Genomic DNA, 15892 nt, shown 5'->3' on the forward strand with positions numbered 1-15892 from the left:
GGAAAGATAGAGATATCCTCAGTGATTCTCCTGCTGTTTTATGGGCTGATGTGAGCAGCAGTAATTTAAGATCAGTGACAGTAAGCAAAGGGCAGATTATGAATGCAGTATATTAACCATAGTGGCTCCAATCTCAGCGGACAGGCCGATAATGCACTGATTGATTTTTACTGAGCTGTTAACTATTAATGCCGCCAGAATAGGAGCATATATCACCCAGTATCACCCACATTGCACACACACACGCACACGCACACACACACACAACTGTACCGGATCCATTTAGTAATTATAAAACGCTCCCTGGTGAGCCGTCTGGCCTGAAGGCTGTGCAGAAGTAACGGCACTGTCAGGTCCATCCTTGGCTTTAAGAATGACAGTGGATTTCTTTATCTTGCGTTCTTAACCCCTCATAAGCCCCGGCCGTTTATGATAAATCTTCTTTAAAGGACCACATTCAACACTTTTCTTATGTTTTATTCCCCCATGAAGTGCCTGGTTTCTGTGTCGTATGTCATTTTTACATGATCATTCTCCGACCTCTCTTTATCTTTCTCTCACTTACTGCTTGAGACTGAAATATATAGAAATGAGCTTTGATCAGAAATGGGCTGCACTACATTATACGTCATTCCAAAAGCAATCTGGGCTCTAATGTGGAACAAAGCTGTAAAACTCGATGCTTAGCAGCCAATCAGAGAGTTAGATGTACTGGCTGACAGATTCAGGAGGCATATATATATATATATATCTTCTGACCAGAAGGTCACCGGCTCTGTCCCCTGAACCGACAGGACATGACTGAAGTGCCCTTGATTAAGACCCCTAACCCCCAACTGCTCCCTGTGCACCGCAGGTTAAGTGCTTACTGTGCGGATAGGTTAAAGGCAGAGGTCAAATTAGCATTGGCATTGTGAGTAATAACATATATACTATATGGACAAAAGTATTGGGACACCTGCATATTCATTATGTCTTCCAAAATCAGGAGCTTTTGTTGGAGTAACTGTCTCTACTCTTCATGGAGGAAGGCTTTCTACTCAATTTTGGAACATAGCTGTAAAGATTTGATTGTATTTAGTGACAAGACGAGTTAGTGAGGGCAGGAGGTTGTTTGGTCACAACCCCACTTCATCCTTAATTCCCTAAGTCCAAATTCCAAATATTGGATGGAACACCAACCATCATTCCAGAGAACACAGTTGCACTGCTCCACAGCTCAACACTGGGGGGGGGGGTGCTTTATAGCCCTCTAGCCCATGCTTGGCGTTGGTGCCAAAAGGTTCATGTTTATCTGCTCCAGAGAGTCCTATTCTATTGGCTCTACTGCTCTACAGAGGCTAGTATATTAACATCTGTGTCAGTAATGGGTGCAGCCTAAAGTAGCTGAATGCATTCATTAGAAGGGGTACCACATTACAGGGGGGTACCACAAACTCATTCATTACAGGGGGGTACCACAAACATTTGCATCAGTGAGGGTCTATGGTAAGACACCTAAAGCTACATTCACCCACCTGTGTAACATGATTCAAAGGTAGCATCAGCTGAAGGCTGTACATGTATAATTGTACCCAAGTGTCTGCTGAATGAGACACCATGGATCTCTTGATGATAACTAGTACAAGTACAATAAATCACCAGGTTACACTCAATGATCTAAATGTGTGGCGTTTCAAAGCTTAGACCTTAAAGAGTTAAGACGCTTGCCACCCGCAGGCGAAGGTCGGAGATCAACAATAGCTCTGAAAACCCTTTTCAGGTAAGAACACGCCTTTAAGTGCGCGTTAACACTCTTACCGAGAATGTTTATCAGGGAATAATCAGAATTGCCATCTCTTGAGAGCAGAGAGGAGCAGCGATCAAATTAATTAGCCTGAATGCGTTCAGCGGTTTAATCGAGAGGCCTTGAGTCGACTCGTCTTTTCACTGGAGCTGAATGTGTGTGTGTATGTGTGTATGTGTTTGGATTTTTTTTTTTTTTCGACACACAGGTGTTGCTCTCATCAGGAGAGTTTCTGTCCCAGCTCCTCTTCTCTTTTCTCTTTTATTCCCAACGCAGCAGCTGAGGCTTCCCACTGAGGGAAAGAGTGTAATTAGTGCGAGTAAACAGTGCTGCAGTGAGAGGGAGTAAAAAGAAGGAGGATTTTAACCACTTAAAGGAATACTTCAGCCTCTTCCAACCTAATCCCTGCCTGCCGCACCTGGAGCACGGGGTCGATTACCACAGACAATCATTTTGACACATTCCCGTATACTTAATTTTAATAAACTTTGGTGAAATCTTCAATACAGATTAGTACACCAGGCTGCAAATCCCTATAACCGGTTCTTTCATTTTCTGTCATCTGCAGTTTTTTTATTTTTCCAGTTTTGATGCATGGTGGCCTTCTGAAACTCTGCCTTCACAAACAAAGTGGGGGGCGGTATTGGTCAGAGCCTAATCTAAAACTGGGTTGGTTGGCAGTCTAGATATCTAAATGTACACGATATGTCCAAATGTTTGTGGACAGCCCTTCTAACGAATGCATTCAGCTTCTTTAAGTTGCATCCATTGCTGACCAAATGTGCAAATGCACACACACTCACACACAGCTTGTCTTGTCCATATAGAGAAGGATTTATTGATTTATTGATATGATTTATTAATAAAAATAGGACTCTCTGGAACAGATAAACATGAACCTATTAGCACCATGACTAATGCCATGCAGAAGTTATAGTGTGTATTAAGCCACCCGGGATTGAGCTGAACGCAATCAAATCCGCACAGCAATGCTCCAGAATCTAGCAGAAAGCCTTCTACAGACAGTTACTCCAACAAAAGCAGGATAAACTCTTTCTTTTAATGCCCTTGATTTGAGGAAACAATGAATGAGCAGGTGTCCCAATACTTTTCTTTCGCTGTAGCATGTGTACTAGCGTAGGGAAGAGGGAGCTAGAGAGAATAGTGTTAATAATTTGGGGGTTAAATGGCATTAATATAATCATATGAAAACAAAAAACAAATAGTTTTTGCTGGTGAGCAAAAACTATGCTGTTTACAGCCTTAAACAAATACAAACACTGCCCTTATTTTATGATAATGTGACATCATCTGTCAATGAACCACTCCCATCAATCAGTGAGCTGAATTAATGAACCCTCCCCATCCTATAAAGTAATGTGGAACTTGATAGACGTGGAACTGGTTTGCAGAAGATGTAATGGTCTTTTGCCATTTCTCTTTTACATAAATAGTACTTTGTGGAATCGATCAAAGAACCATAGAAGAACCATTGTTGGTTCCATAAAGAGACATTTTTGTCTTGAGTATGAAGAACCTTTTAAAGGTTTGCAGAAGATGGTAATGGTGATGGTCCTTTAACAATCTAAAGGTTCTTCACACATCTTTTTTACATAAATAGTACTTTGTGGAACCACTAATAGTTATATGGAGTCCTTCAAAGAACCATAGAAGAACCATTTTTTGGTTCCTTAAAGTGCCATTTCTGTGTGAGTGTGAAGAACCTTTCAAAGGTTTGCAGAAGATGGTAATGGAACTGGTTCTTCACACTGTTCACGCATCTCTTTTAGATAAATTGTACTTGATGGAAGCATTATAATTCTTCTATGGAATCGTTCAAAGAACCCCTTGTAGCACTTTTTTTAAGAGTGTAAGCTAAGGAGTAGCTGGGTTTTTCCAATGATGCACAAAATTGAAAAAAAAAAAAAATGGAGCTATGAGGTTTTGAGGTTTTGACAGGACAGTGATGATATCCAGCTGCAGTGTGTGTCATATCTAAGCCCAACCACAAATATTACACTCGCTCTGTGTAATCTTACACACTCTCACTTATCACTTATTCCTTCACTGTCACACAAGGTCACTATAGTGTGTGCTTTTGATCACACACTCTCTCACACTCTCTCCCACTTGCTATTAGTTTGTGTGTGTGTGTGTGTGTGTGTTTGTCTGATTCGTTTCCCACCTTGTAAACATTGTCCTCTCCATAAGGACCTTCGAAATAAATTATGACAGATTATCCTGACAAACTGAGTAAATGGAAATTCCACACACATGCAAACATACACTCACGCTGGCAGCATCAGCCATCTACTATCACCTTTACACACACTCGCACACGCGCACACACACTCACACTTATTTATGGCTCAACAGCTCTTGGCTTGCAGTATCCTGTTACATCCACTTTGCCTCTTAATCATATTCATAAATTCATAATGATATTCATGCACTTGTATGATGTATGGTAAATTATAATGTCAGCGTGTCCTGTGAGTGTGTGTGGCTTGTCGTTGTAGCTCCGGCTCTATTGCATTAATAGTCTCTGCGGGAGGGAAAAGGCAATAAGCTGAGAGTAATTAGGTTGATTGACAGTGGTGGGGTATGAAGAGAAAAATGAAATAAAGGGAAGATTGTGCAGCTAGAAGTTCTACCTGTTAATCAGAACACAACTATCAGGCCATGGGTGCTTCTCAATGGCTGAGGATAGGCCTTAGTGAATAGGGTGGCAGAAAGAAAAATGAATGGTTCTTGGGTGGATTTATGTAATGATCATTGAAAGACTTCAGAAACAAATGGAGCATAATGAACACTTCTGGCTGAGCTCAGTCTGAGGATTGTATATGGTGTTCCTAAACAAAATGTCTTCATTGACTACAGCACTGCCCTCTAACAAGACAATCCACCACACGTTACAGCCCCTTCTGACAGATAATGTCCCTACTCATTTGAGCATGTAGAAGAGCATTTTCTGTAGATGAGGCTGTTCCATAAATTAAATTGTTCTGTAGATGAAGGTTTTTTTTTCACAGATGAAGCTGTTCAGTAGACATTGTTCAGTAGATTATTTTTTTTCCATAGAGTAATTCAGTAAATGTTGTTCAGAAGATGACATTGGTCTGTTGTTCTGTGATGTATTTAGGTCCAGAGATGAAGCTGTTTAGATGAAGCTGTTCAGATGAAGTTGTTCAGTAGATGAAGATCAGTAGATGATGTTCTGTAAATGAAGCTGTTCAGTAGATGCAGTTGTTTAGCACATGAAGTTGGTCTGTAGATTAAGTTGTTTTTTCCACTGATAAAGCTGTTCTAATGAAACTGTTCAGTAGAAGTTGTTCAGTAGTTTGTTTGTTTTTTTTTTTATCTAGAAGATTCAGAAGATAAAGCTGTTCAGTAGATGAAGTTCTATAAATGATGTTGGTCTGTAGATAACATTGTTTAATATATGACATTGTCCTGTGATTTTGTCCCCCATAGATGAAGCTGTTCAGTATATGTTCGGTAGATGTTCAGAGTATGAAGTTGTTCAGTAAATGTTGTTTAGCAGATGAAGTTGTTCAGTAAGGACTTTTTTGTAGGTAGAGCTGTTCAGTAGATGAGTTGTTCAGTAAGGACTTTTTGTAGGTGGAGCTGTTCAGTAGATGAGTTGTTCAGTAAGGACTTTTTTGTAGGTGGAGCTGTTCAGTAGATGAGTTGTTCAGTAAGGACTTTTTTGTAGGTGGAGCTGTTCAGTAGATGAGTTGTTCAGTAAGGACTTTTTTTGTAGGTGGAGCTGTTCAGTAGATGAGTTGTTCAGTAAGGACTTTTTTGTAGGTGGAGCTGTTCAGTAGATGAGTTGTTCAGTAAGAACTTTTTTTTGTAGGTGGAGCTGTTCAGTAGATGAGTTGTTCAGTAAGGACTTTTTTGTAGGTGGAGCTGTTCAGTAAGGACTTTTTTGTAGGTGGAGCTGTTCAGTAGATGAGTTGTTCAGTAAGGACTTTTTTTGTAGGTGGAGCTGTTCAGTAAGGACTTTTTTGTAGGTGGAGCTGTTCAGTAGATGAGTTGTTCAGTAAGGACTTTTTTGTAGGTGGAGCTGTTCAGTAGATGAGTTGTTCAGTAAGAACTTTTTTTGTAGGTGGAGCTGTTCAGTAAGGACTTTTTTTGTAGGTGGAGCTGTTCAGTAGATGAGTTGTTCAGTAAGAACTTTTTTTTGTAGGTGGAGCTGTTCAGTAGATGAGTTGTTCAGTAAGAACTTTTTTTTGTAGGTGGAGCTGTTCAGTAGATGAGTTGTTCTGTAGATAAAGCTGATTGGTATATACAGTTATCCAGTGTCTGAAGCTTTTAAGTAGACGAAGCGTTTCAGTAGATGAAGCAGTTCAGTAGACGAAGTTCTGTAAAGGATGCTCTTTTGTAGATTAAGCTGTTCGGCATTTGAAGTTGTTCAGTATTTAAAGTTGTTCAGTTGATGACGTTTTTTCGTAGATCAAGGCCTGCTTGCCAAAATGCAAGTTTTGCTTCATATTGAAAAGGAAAGTAAAAATACCAGTGTAGGGCTCCGTTCTCCATTGCTATGCTCATGTTTTCTCTCTGTTTCTCTCTCTCTCTGTTTCTCTCTCTCTCTCTCTCTCTCTCTCTCGTGCACTCACACACACAAATTCTTTCTCTCCCAGTTCCTCACTAATGACATGGGGTAAAGTTGCACTGACATTAAGCTGTTTTGCCAACTGGCAAAGTGTGTTGTGTAGGTCAACGTGACATTAATTAAAACGCAACGCGTGGGCGCTAGCAGCTTCTCGCCAAATAAATAAATAAAAAGACAAACGGAGAGAGTCTGAAAACAGACTTTACTGACGCTACATAACCTCGACTCGTCTAATGCTGCAAGAATAACAAAAGGAAAAGTGTAGAGGGAGTGAGCGAGGGTGGGATGATTGGAGGGAGAAAGAAGGGGAAGATGAAAAGGAGGTGGGAGAGCGAGTGAATGAGGGAGCGAGAGAGGAAAGGTTAGAGTAAGGCAGGTTTGTTATGCTCTCTTTGCGCTCAGAGACAGTGATGTATGCCCAGGGCATGATGGACCCTGCCTCATTACTGGCTGGGCATTTTGTAAATCAACAGATAATTACGGCATACATCACGCACACATGCACACACCATCCACCGCGCAGCGATCTACTCGATTTGGTTCAGGTCCTCATTAAGGAAGGGGGAAAAGAGGTGGCAAATAAAAAGCTTTTTTCTTTCTTTCTTTCATTGCCAGTAAATAATCCTGTAGTTCTCAGTAGTGGTAAAGGACCAGTGGAAGTTGGGTTTTCCCTTTTAAGTAAACTTGTGACTCAAATCAAGTGTACTTGCCATTTAAATTGAGGGTACTAACAAACAGCAAGCATACACTGGGGCTCTGTCCCAAACAATGCTCTATCCAATGTGTAGTTCACTATTTTAGGTGTTCGAAACTATGCCCTGATCAGTGTATAGTGCACTATTTTAATAATGTCTGAAACCATCACATATATAATGTATAGTGCCCTCTTTTATTATGCTCCAAATTTGCCCTATTAGTGTATAGTGCACTATTTTGATTATATCTCAAACCATGTCCTGTTAGTGTATAGTGCACTATTTTGATTATATCGTAAACCACATCCTTGTAGTGTTTATTGCCCTCTTTTATTGTGCCTCAAATTTGCTCTATTAGTGTATAGTGTACGATTTTGATTGTCTGAAACCATTGTCTATGTAATGTATAATGCACTATTTGGATTATGTCTCAAATCAATATCTTATTGGTGTATAGTGCACTATTTTGATTTTATTAAACCATGTCCTATTAGTGAATAGTGCACTATTTTGATCATGTCTCAAATCATGTCCTATGTAGTCTATAGCACACTATTTGGATTATATTAAACCATGTCCTGTTAGTGTATAGTGCACTATTTTGATTTTATTAAACCATGTCCTGTTAATGTATAATGCACTATTTTGATCATGTCTCAAACAATGTCCTATGTAGACTGTAGTGCACTATTTTGATTATATTAAACCATGTCCTATGTAGACTATAGTGCACTATTTTGATTATATTAAACCATGTCCTATGTAGACTATAGTGCACTATTTTGATTTTATTAAACCATGTCCTGTTAATGTATAGTGCACTATTTTGATTATGTCTCAAACCATGTCCTGTTAGTGTATAGTGCACTATTTTGATTATATTAAACCATGTCATATTAGTGTATAGTGTACTATTTTGATTATGTCTCAAACCATGTCCTATTAGTGTATAGTGCACTATTTTGATTATGTCTCAAACCATGTCCTATTAGTGTATAGTGCACTATTTTGATTATGTCTCAAACCATGTCCTATTAGTGTATAGTGCACTATTTTTAATATATATTTTGTAACAAGCTACATTATTTAAGGAACATGATCCTGTGTAGTATTATTGAAATGAAAAGCTTTCACTCCATATAAATCACTTTTTTTTCTTCAAGTTTTTTTTATTTAGAACTTCAAAGTCAACAAATATTTGTATTTTTACTCGTGCCAATCCGCCAAGTTCCAGTGCATTTTAATTTGCTGTTTTTATTAAAACATCCTGCCAAATTTATATCAGTGTAAAATGAAACTGCCCACGACTATGCTAATTCATCTTCATGTGCGAAGACTAGTACCACTGATTAGTCACCTCACCACATACTACTGCATCGCACACTACTGCGTCACACACCACCAGACAGAGAAAACGCTTGAAATGCTTTTACATGTGAAACAATTTCTCTTTTACCTTCATATATTTGAGTTTGTTTAAATGTTGTTGCTTTTTATTTCCACTTGGGCATATTTTGGGCCCCATACCTACTATTGGATCAGATTCTGATCCATCAGATCCTTTTACATTTTTTTTTTTACTTTTTAAAAGTATGGCAGTGGTTCTTTGACACTTTTACATTGTGGCAAAATTTGATGATAAGTGGATCAATAGAAAGGCTCCAAAATGACTTCCATTGAAAGGCAAGAATTTTTTTTCCCTCTCTTGTAAAATGCTGCTAGGAAAAATCCCATATCTTTTCCAAATTAGCAGCTTTACAGCGAATGTTGGAGATAGAGCTGTACACAGAATAGTAAATTTAACAGCATTGCGTTGAATTCTTCTGGATCATTCACTAGCAAGAGTTTTGAGAGACTCCACTATAAACAGTATATAATATAGTAAGTTTAGTGTTGTATCTGTATGTGTTTGTGTGTGTGTGTGTGTGTGTGTGTGTGTGTGTGTGTGCGTGCACCTTTGAAATGTTGATGATCATACCTCTGCTTCTTTTTTCCATCCTTTCCACCCACACTATCATGTTCATCAAAGAAAGAACAAGATTAAAATAGAGGTTTTCGTGTTTTATTTTATTTCATTATATATATATATATATATATATATATATATATATATATATATATATATATATATATATATATATAATTTTTTTCAGATCCGAGCAGGTGTCGTTTTGCTTGTGCAAAAAAAAAAAGAATAAAATAATAATAATAAAAATAATAAGCAAGCTTAGCCTTGGCTGATTGCTTTTCCCGCCTGAGTATTGCTCTCACTATGAGCTGAAATGTCACTCTGATGAGTTTCTTTCAGATTTGCCTCATTTTCTATTATATGTTCAACACAAAAGTGGATGAGAAACAAACAGTAGAGTTCGAACCACGTATGTCTGCATAATATGGGCAGAATACTGCTATAGCACTTCCAGTAGATTGCTGCATATTGTGATTTTGCTATGCACTGCACTATATTAAAGGACTCATGTTTCTTTGTAGTTTATGGTTTATGTACTACAAAGAGCTTTGTATGACCATATCCCAGCTTCTCTTTAACCCCCTTAGAATAAATCAGACTGTTGTGACTGTACCTTCAAGACTGGCATATGTAAATAAGCTCTGTTCTAAATGGACATCTTCATTTTAGAAAAGCAGTCCTGGCAAAAACACTCCGTGAATGGGTAGAGGTCATCTTCCGAAACTGTAGACTGAATTGGTGGATATATGTAAATGTGTTAGCGATATTGACCTTTGGTTGCATTTACATGACATTTACAAACACTTGCATCCAGAGCAACTTACAAGGTCACTTGAGTTACAGAGGTTGGCCAATGCAGTGTTAAGACTCTTGTCCAAGGACTGTTATTAGTGTAGCACAGCACAGTGACCAGGAGCAGGAATCAAACACCAGTCTCCCACATGGTGTGGTAACTCATCAGGCCAGTGTGGCTCCATTGGACTCCTGGCCAAGGTTGACTGTAGCACGATTGGAGGGTCAACCCTTTGCCACTCAGGAGCCCCTAAAACAACACTTTTCTTTGATCACACAAACACCTTCATTCATCCAGAAAGAGCAAGGCCAGTGTTGCTTCATTGGACTCCTGACTAAGGTTGGCAGTAGGCTGAAGATCCCTCAGGGATAGGGTCAACACTGTGCCACTCAGGGGCCCCTAAAACGACACTTTTCTTGAATCACATGAACACCCTAATTCATTCGAACAGCCACAAAAAGACTAATCTGAAACTGTAATGGTTCTGGCTGCTTACAGCACACTGCCATTGGTTTAGAGAGCTCATTTGCATACGGAAAACCCTCTGCGATATCAATATTGCAAAGTCAACATTGCAATAACGATGCACACGGTATACCGTACAAGCCTGACATCAATACAGGATGTTCCATTTATGGCCATGTTGGTTGAAATGAAACGCCGCCTGCTCATAAAAGCAATTTGATTTTCAAAGCAGATCTAATCAGCGTGTATAATTCTACAGAGCCGCCTCCGGAGCTGTGTGTAATTCCATGCCCCTGAACGCAACGTCCTGTAATTTTACGCTTTTTTGTTGTAGATTATTAAGGACATAGCGCAGTGATTGAGAAAGGTCAGACGCTGACACACACACGCAGAGAAACTCTTTTATTAGTCGCAGAGTTTTGGAAGCCTTCTTTCTATCAATGACGTGGCTTTGTTATTCTGGTTTAATTGTAATGAGGGTGCAATTCACATCTGAAGGAAGCGTCACCGCTGCCGCTCTCCGCGGTAACAATAATAAAAGCAACAGCAACAACAACAGTGATAATAATAATGATAATAATGATAATGGTAATAATGGTGATAATGAGAAGGGTTATAATTTTTGTTATTGTTATTATTATTGTTATTGTGATTATGGTGGCACCTTTCATAAATGCAAATGTCTCTCCAGGCACTGTAATAAAACAGAGCAAGCCTTGGGGAAAGAACAGCGCAGCAACAAAAGCTGCTTGAAATTTCAAAGAGACAAAATCACTTATTGTTACTTGTTTTTGTAAACTGTCAGTTTGGATCTGAGCAGGTAAATAACTCCAGATCTTTGGCGAATTGAAAACAGAACAGTGATGCTTTGCCACTTTTTATTTGTTTATTTATTTATTTATTTATTTTTAAAGCAGGAATATCACCAGGGATACTGTTTAGTTGAGTATGTTATAAAGGATTTAGAATAATAATAATAAAAAAAACTTTGCAATGCAGGTTGGATGCAGGTGGAATCCTAACAAGCACCCAAACCGGACTGAACCCAGACTATTTAGACATGGATGTAATGGATGTACTGAGGGTTTGGCTGTATTTCAACAGCAAGAGAAACAGCAATGAAAACCTTAATAAAAGTAACAAAAATAATGATAATTCGCTTTTCTTTGCATGTAAAGGGTGGAGAACCACTAAATCTTTTTCCCAAAGGTTTTGATGTTGGTGCTAAGTAGGAATTCAGAATAAAGCTCTTTTTTGAGACAGTTTGTAATTGATGCCAAAAACCAAAGCCCTGAAGTTGTAACCCCCCCCCCCCCCCCCCCCCCTTTTTGTTTTGGATTTCAAGGGAACCTTAACACGCGCCCGAACCGAACTGAACCCTGACTATCTGGACCTGCGCTCACGAACTGACCTCAACCCCGAATACTGGACGCCCTGCACCCCTCTAGTGAGTAAACCCGAAATTTCGTCCGTTCTGGGTAGTAATGAACACACATGTGATCTGGATGACATCATTTGATTTCACACTTGGGGGTTATGAGAATAGAAGAACTTGGATGTAATGGTTGTAATGAGGTTTCAGCTGCATTTCGAAAGAGCAAATAGCAATGAAAACACAGCTGGAAAACATAACAAAAACATGATGACCGGATCATTCTTGTTTCATTGTTTGTGAGGGGGGAAGACATCAAAATCTTTGGTGTTGGTGCCAGATTTGTGGTCTAAGCATTTTATGTTGGGAAATTACATTAGTGTAATTGTTAATACTTGCAGGGCATCAGTTTAGTTTTTCTAGCTAGCTTAGCGAATGATGCAAGTTTGCTGTTATTTATATTATTTGTGCTGCTGGTAACTTATATATACCTTTTTTAAGGATTATTTAAGGAAATTTGAAATAATGTTTCAGACACTGTTGCTGTTTAAACACTACAATTTACAAGATCACAATTTACAATTTCACATTCATCTTTCAAAGGAAGTCTTTTAATGTTGTAAGAGAAGCAACACATGCCACATTACCTCCTAACATCATTAAAAAGCTGAGTTAAATTTGCGAGTTTAGGCTCCACTTCCATGCTGGCATTAGTCCTGCCTAACTGCAGTGCGGCGTCTCATTACCTGCGTAAACTCGGAGGACTGTGGCGTTTTCTGCTTGTTGGGAGTTTGGGACATTTTTCCCCACAGCTGTGCGCACACATGCACTTCCCTCCTGGTTGGAAGTCTTCATTACTGTGGGGAGAGAGTTTACGGAATGGGAAATTGTGGGTTTTAGCTGTCAGATACAGCTCTTTCATTTAACTTTACAAAGGAATCAAGCACAATCCGGCCTTCAGAAACCCATAATAGGGACATTGTGCCGGAGCAATTATACCAGACAACCTCTATCTCTCTTTGCAGGTGGTTTTATAGGAGCATTTGGTCATGTTGTTTTTTCCCCTTTCTTTTATGGTCTGTATAGATTACCTACAGATGTTACAGATTGTTAGTAAATGACCTGGTGAAACTCTGTCGATTGGGTTTTGGCTTGATTATAACCCGTAGAAGGCTTTCATAGTTGCAGTTGTTTTGCTGTAGTGTTTATGTGTATTTGCATAATGGAGGAATTAGGTACACAGTGAATTATGCAGTGATTTGTGTTTCTTTCGTTGTCAAAAAATGACTTGTTTTTGGACAAGAATGTCCAGCAACTATAACTTGTCATTAATTAATAAAATCGTCACAATAAAACCTCCTCTTCTACTTACAAATAGAAATGTGGTGTGGACTGAGAGCTCCGGACCCCCTCAATTTCTCTGCTTCTTCAGTAAGCTACGAGTCAGAAACCAGTCATTTACAGCTGTTGAAAGTACAGTTATTGTACAGACTCATCATGGAAGTAAATGTCATGCTCTTGTATGTGCAATTTAGACCTTTGGTCGGTTACAGAAACCTCCATATTCTTGGTTTTCTTATTAACCCCTTAACACTCCAAGGCTTATTACAAGATGTAATACTCAGTAACTACAGGGACATCTGTACAAACTGGTGGGGCTATTCTTTAGTAATAGTTGTTCACTCACTCTCCCTCCCTCAAAAAGAACCGTTCAAACCCTACATTGACATGACATTCATGTCCATGATGAGTGCATGCAAATTTCAGGCCAAAACTGCAATTGCAACATGCTTTTCTTATAGTAGGCGCGAACTGCAGCATTTACGAGCCCTTTTGCAGATCCGGATTATATCAGAATGTACTTTGGCTGGATTGTGTTTACACTTCTCACTAAAATGCATCTCCAGCGTGAACACTGGAGATCCGATTTTATTCTCATGAGCTCATAAGCATGAGTTTTACTCACGGTTTCTCATCAAAGTGGCTCCAAGAGATGGGATTTTTTTTTTTATGGAACGATGAAGGTGCCACAATGCAGTAAGAACAATACATAGATCTCACATCTCATCTCCTCTCAATGATTGGGTGTTTGTGATTGGTTTGAGTCTGGTGTCTGGATGGATTTAAGCTCGCTCAGAGAAGTGAATTTGGAAACAGAGAGAATGAAATCAATATGCAGAGCAAACATGTGAATCACCTCACACAGTACTTCATTGTACTAGAGACAGAGTGCTAATGACTTGCCTTGTGTGCATCTGTGTGTAGAGCATCTACAGGCTCTGTAATGTGTGTGTGTGTGTGAGTGTGATATAAAGCAGTCCGGTATCAACTGCACTGAGGTCTGTAGTCTGCAGGGGTTCATGTTGTGCATTGACTGCATTGATTTAGTTCACTGTAAATAAATGTGATGTTAATGAGGTAAATGTGGCTTTAGTAAGTAGCCTTGTTTGATTTCACAGAATCTGAGCTAAAGATATTGTGCCGGTGAGAAGGCGGGAGGCGGCCGTGGGTCCGCCAACTTACACCACTCACAGCAGTTTAGCCCCACTCATGCCCACTGAGGTTATAAGGGGCATTTCAGACTGGGCACTCTTATACATGGTAGTACAGGGCAACCAATCAGAAGAGAGTACATTTGCAAATTGAAGTTCTGTTTACATAAACTGAACACTAAAGTCACTATAGTTTTTGTTAGGTGGTTACTATGGTGTTGCTAGGTGGTTGCTTGGTAGTTCCTAGGTGCTTGCTATGGGGTTTCTTGGTTTATTCTATGGTGTCCTAGGTGGTTGCTATGGTTCAGTCAAAATGTATGTTGTCTTCCATACATCAGTCAGTTAGAGAGTCATCAGTGTGTTAGTCCATCAGTCAGTCAGGCTGTCCATCAGGCAGTGAGTTCATCAGTCTGTCAGTCAGTCCGATAGGTCTGCCCATCAGTTAATCTGCCGGTCAGTCAGCTTTCAGTTACTTTAAGTTGCACCCATCTCTGACACAGATGTGCACACACAGCTTCTCTAGTCCCTGTAGAAAAGTATTGCCAACAGAGTAGGACTCTATGGAGCAGATAATCAGGAACCTACTGGCACCATGCCTAATGCCAGGCGTGGGCTAGAGAGGTGGGCTGTTGACCATTCAACATCCTGACTTCACTAACTTTGTTTTTGCGGAATACAATCAAATCCTCACAGGAGTGCTTTCGGTTTCCAAACCCATATTTTTTGCAGATACAGATACAGATAGTGGTGTCGCGTTACATCCCTAACAGCAGTAGCCCAGCCCAGCAGAGAGAGAGAACTCGTCTTATTACTGGCCGAAAGGTTTTAAGACTCTTGTCATGTTGGTTATATCACCACCCCCCATTCTCACCCCTCCAGCTATAAGCCCCATACGCCCTCTCAACCCCCCCCAACACACGCAGTAATTGTAGTGTAGCGGTGGTGGTGGGGGGCGGTTCTTATCTTGGCTGAAAGTGCCGGAACATTCTCCAGCTCTGACCTACATTCACTCTCGGTCACTGCTCCCTACAGTCCGTCGGATTGATGGGAATATGGATCTGTGTGTGCGTGTGTACGTATGAAATGACCAGAGTACCGCCGACTGTCACGATGCATCACGAAGACGCTGGTGCAGCCACTCACCCAGATTAAGGAGGGCAGGGACACACACACATAGACACACACACACCCCACAAATTTACATCCTATGCACATACACCCAAGGACACAAAAGAACTAGTCACACACAGATAACTACAAATGCACAGTGACCTTAAGCCTGCACACACACACACACACACAGACACACACAAACACACATACACACACACACACACACACACACACACACACACATACATACATACATACATACATATAACCCTAAGAACATGGGTGACATGGACAAGTAACAGACATTTACACATGGAATACCAACACAATGTACATGTACACACACCGACACACCTTTTGTCTCTCCTTTAGGTTAGTAGTGCAGCGTATAGTAGTAGTCAGCTGTACGCCATGCATGCACAGTGATTTTACCACAGTTTTGGCTTTATTAGACATAAAGAGACATGAAGGGATGAATAACTGCAATAAAAAAATCCCCCATGCAGTGTGCATAACAATAGACTATGGTTGTCATGTAACTTAATGGTCATTCCATTGTGATATATGCATTTGAAAAAAATGGCACATG

General features: G+C 39.8%; 1 protein-coding gene across 3 annotated transcripts in view; it reads left to right on the top strand.

The window, feature by feature from the left end:
• The window catches only part of LOC140560030 (protocadherin-9), a 413070-nt gene that overhangs the window by 73496 nt on the left and 323682 nt on the right, over positions 1–15892 (top strand). For 2 of the 3 annotated variants that reach the window (XM_072684022.1, XM_072684021.1), the window contains one exon: positions 11672–11773. The exons of the other annotated variant lie outside the window; for it this stretch is intronic. In XM_072684022.1, coding sequence (XP_072540123.1) covers positions 11672–11773 — 102 coding nt within the window. The remainder of the gene's footprint in view (positions 1–11671; positions 11774–15892) is intronic. 3 annotated transcript variants of the gene reach the window in all.

This window comes from Salminus brasiliensis, chromosome 7 (assembly GCF_030463535.1).
Source record: "Salminus brasiliensis chromosome 7, fSalBra1.hap2, whole genome shotgun sequence".
Lineage (NCBI taxonomy): Eukaryota > Metazoa > Chordata > Actinopteri > Characiformes > Bryconidae > Salminus > Salminus brasiliensis.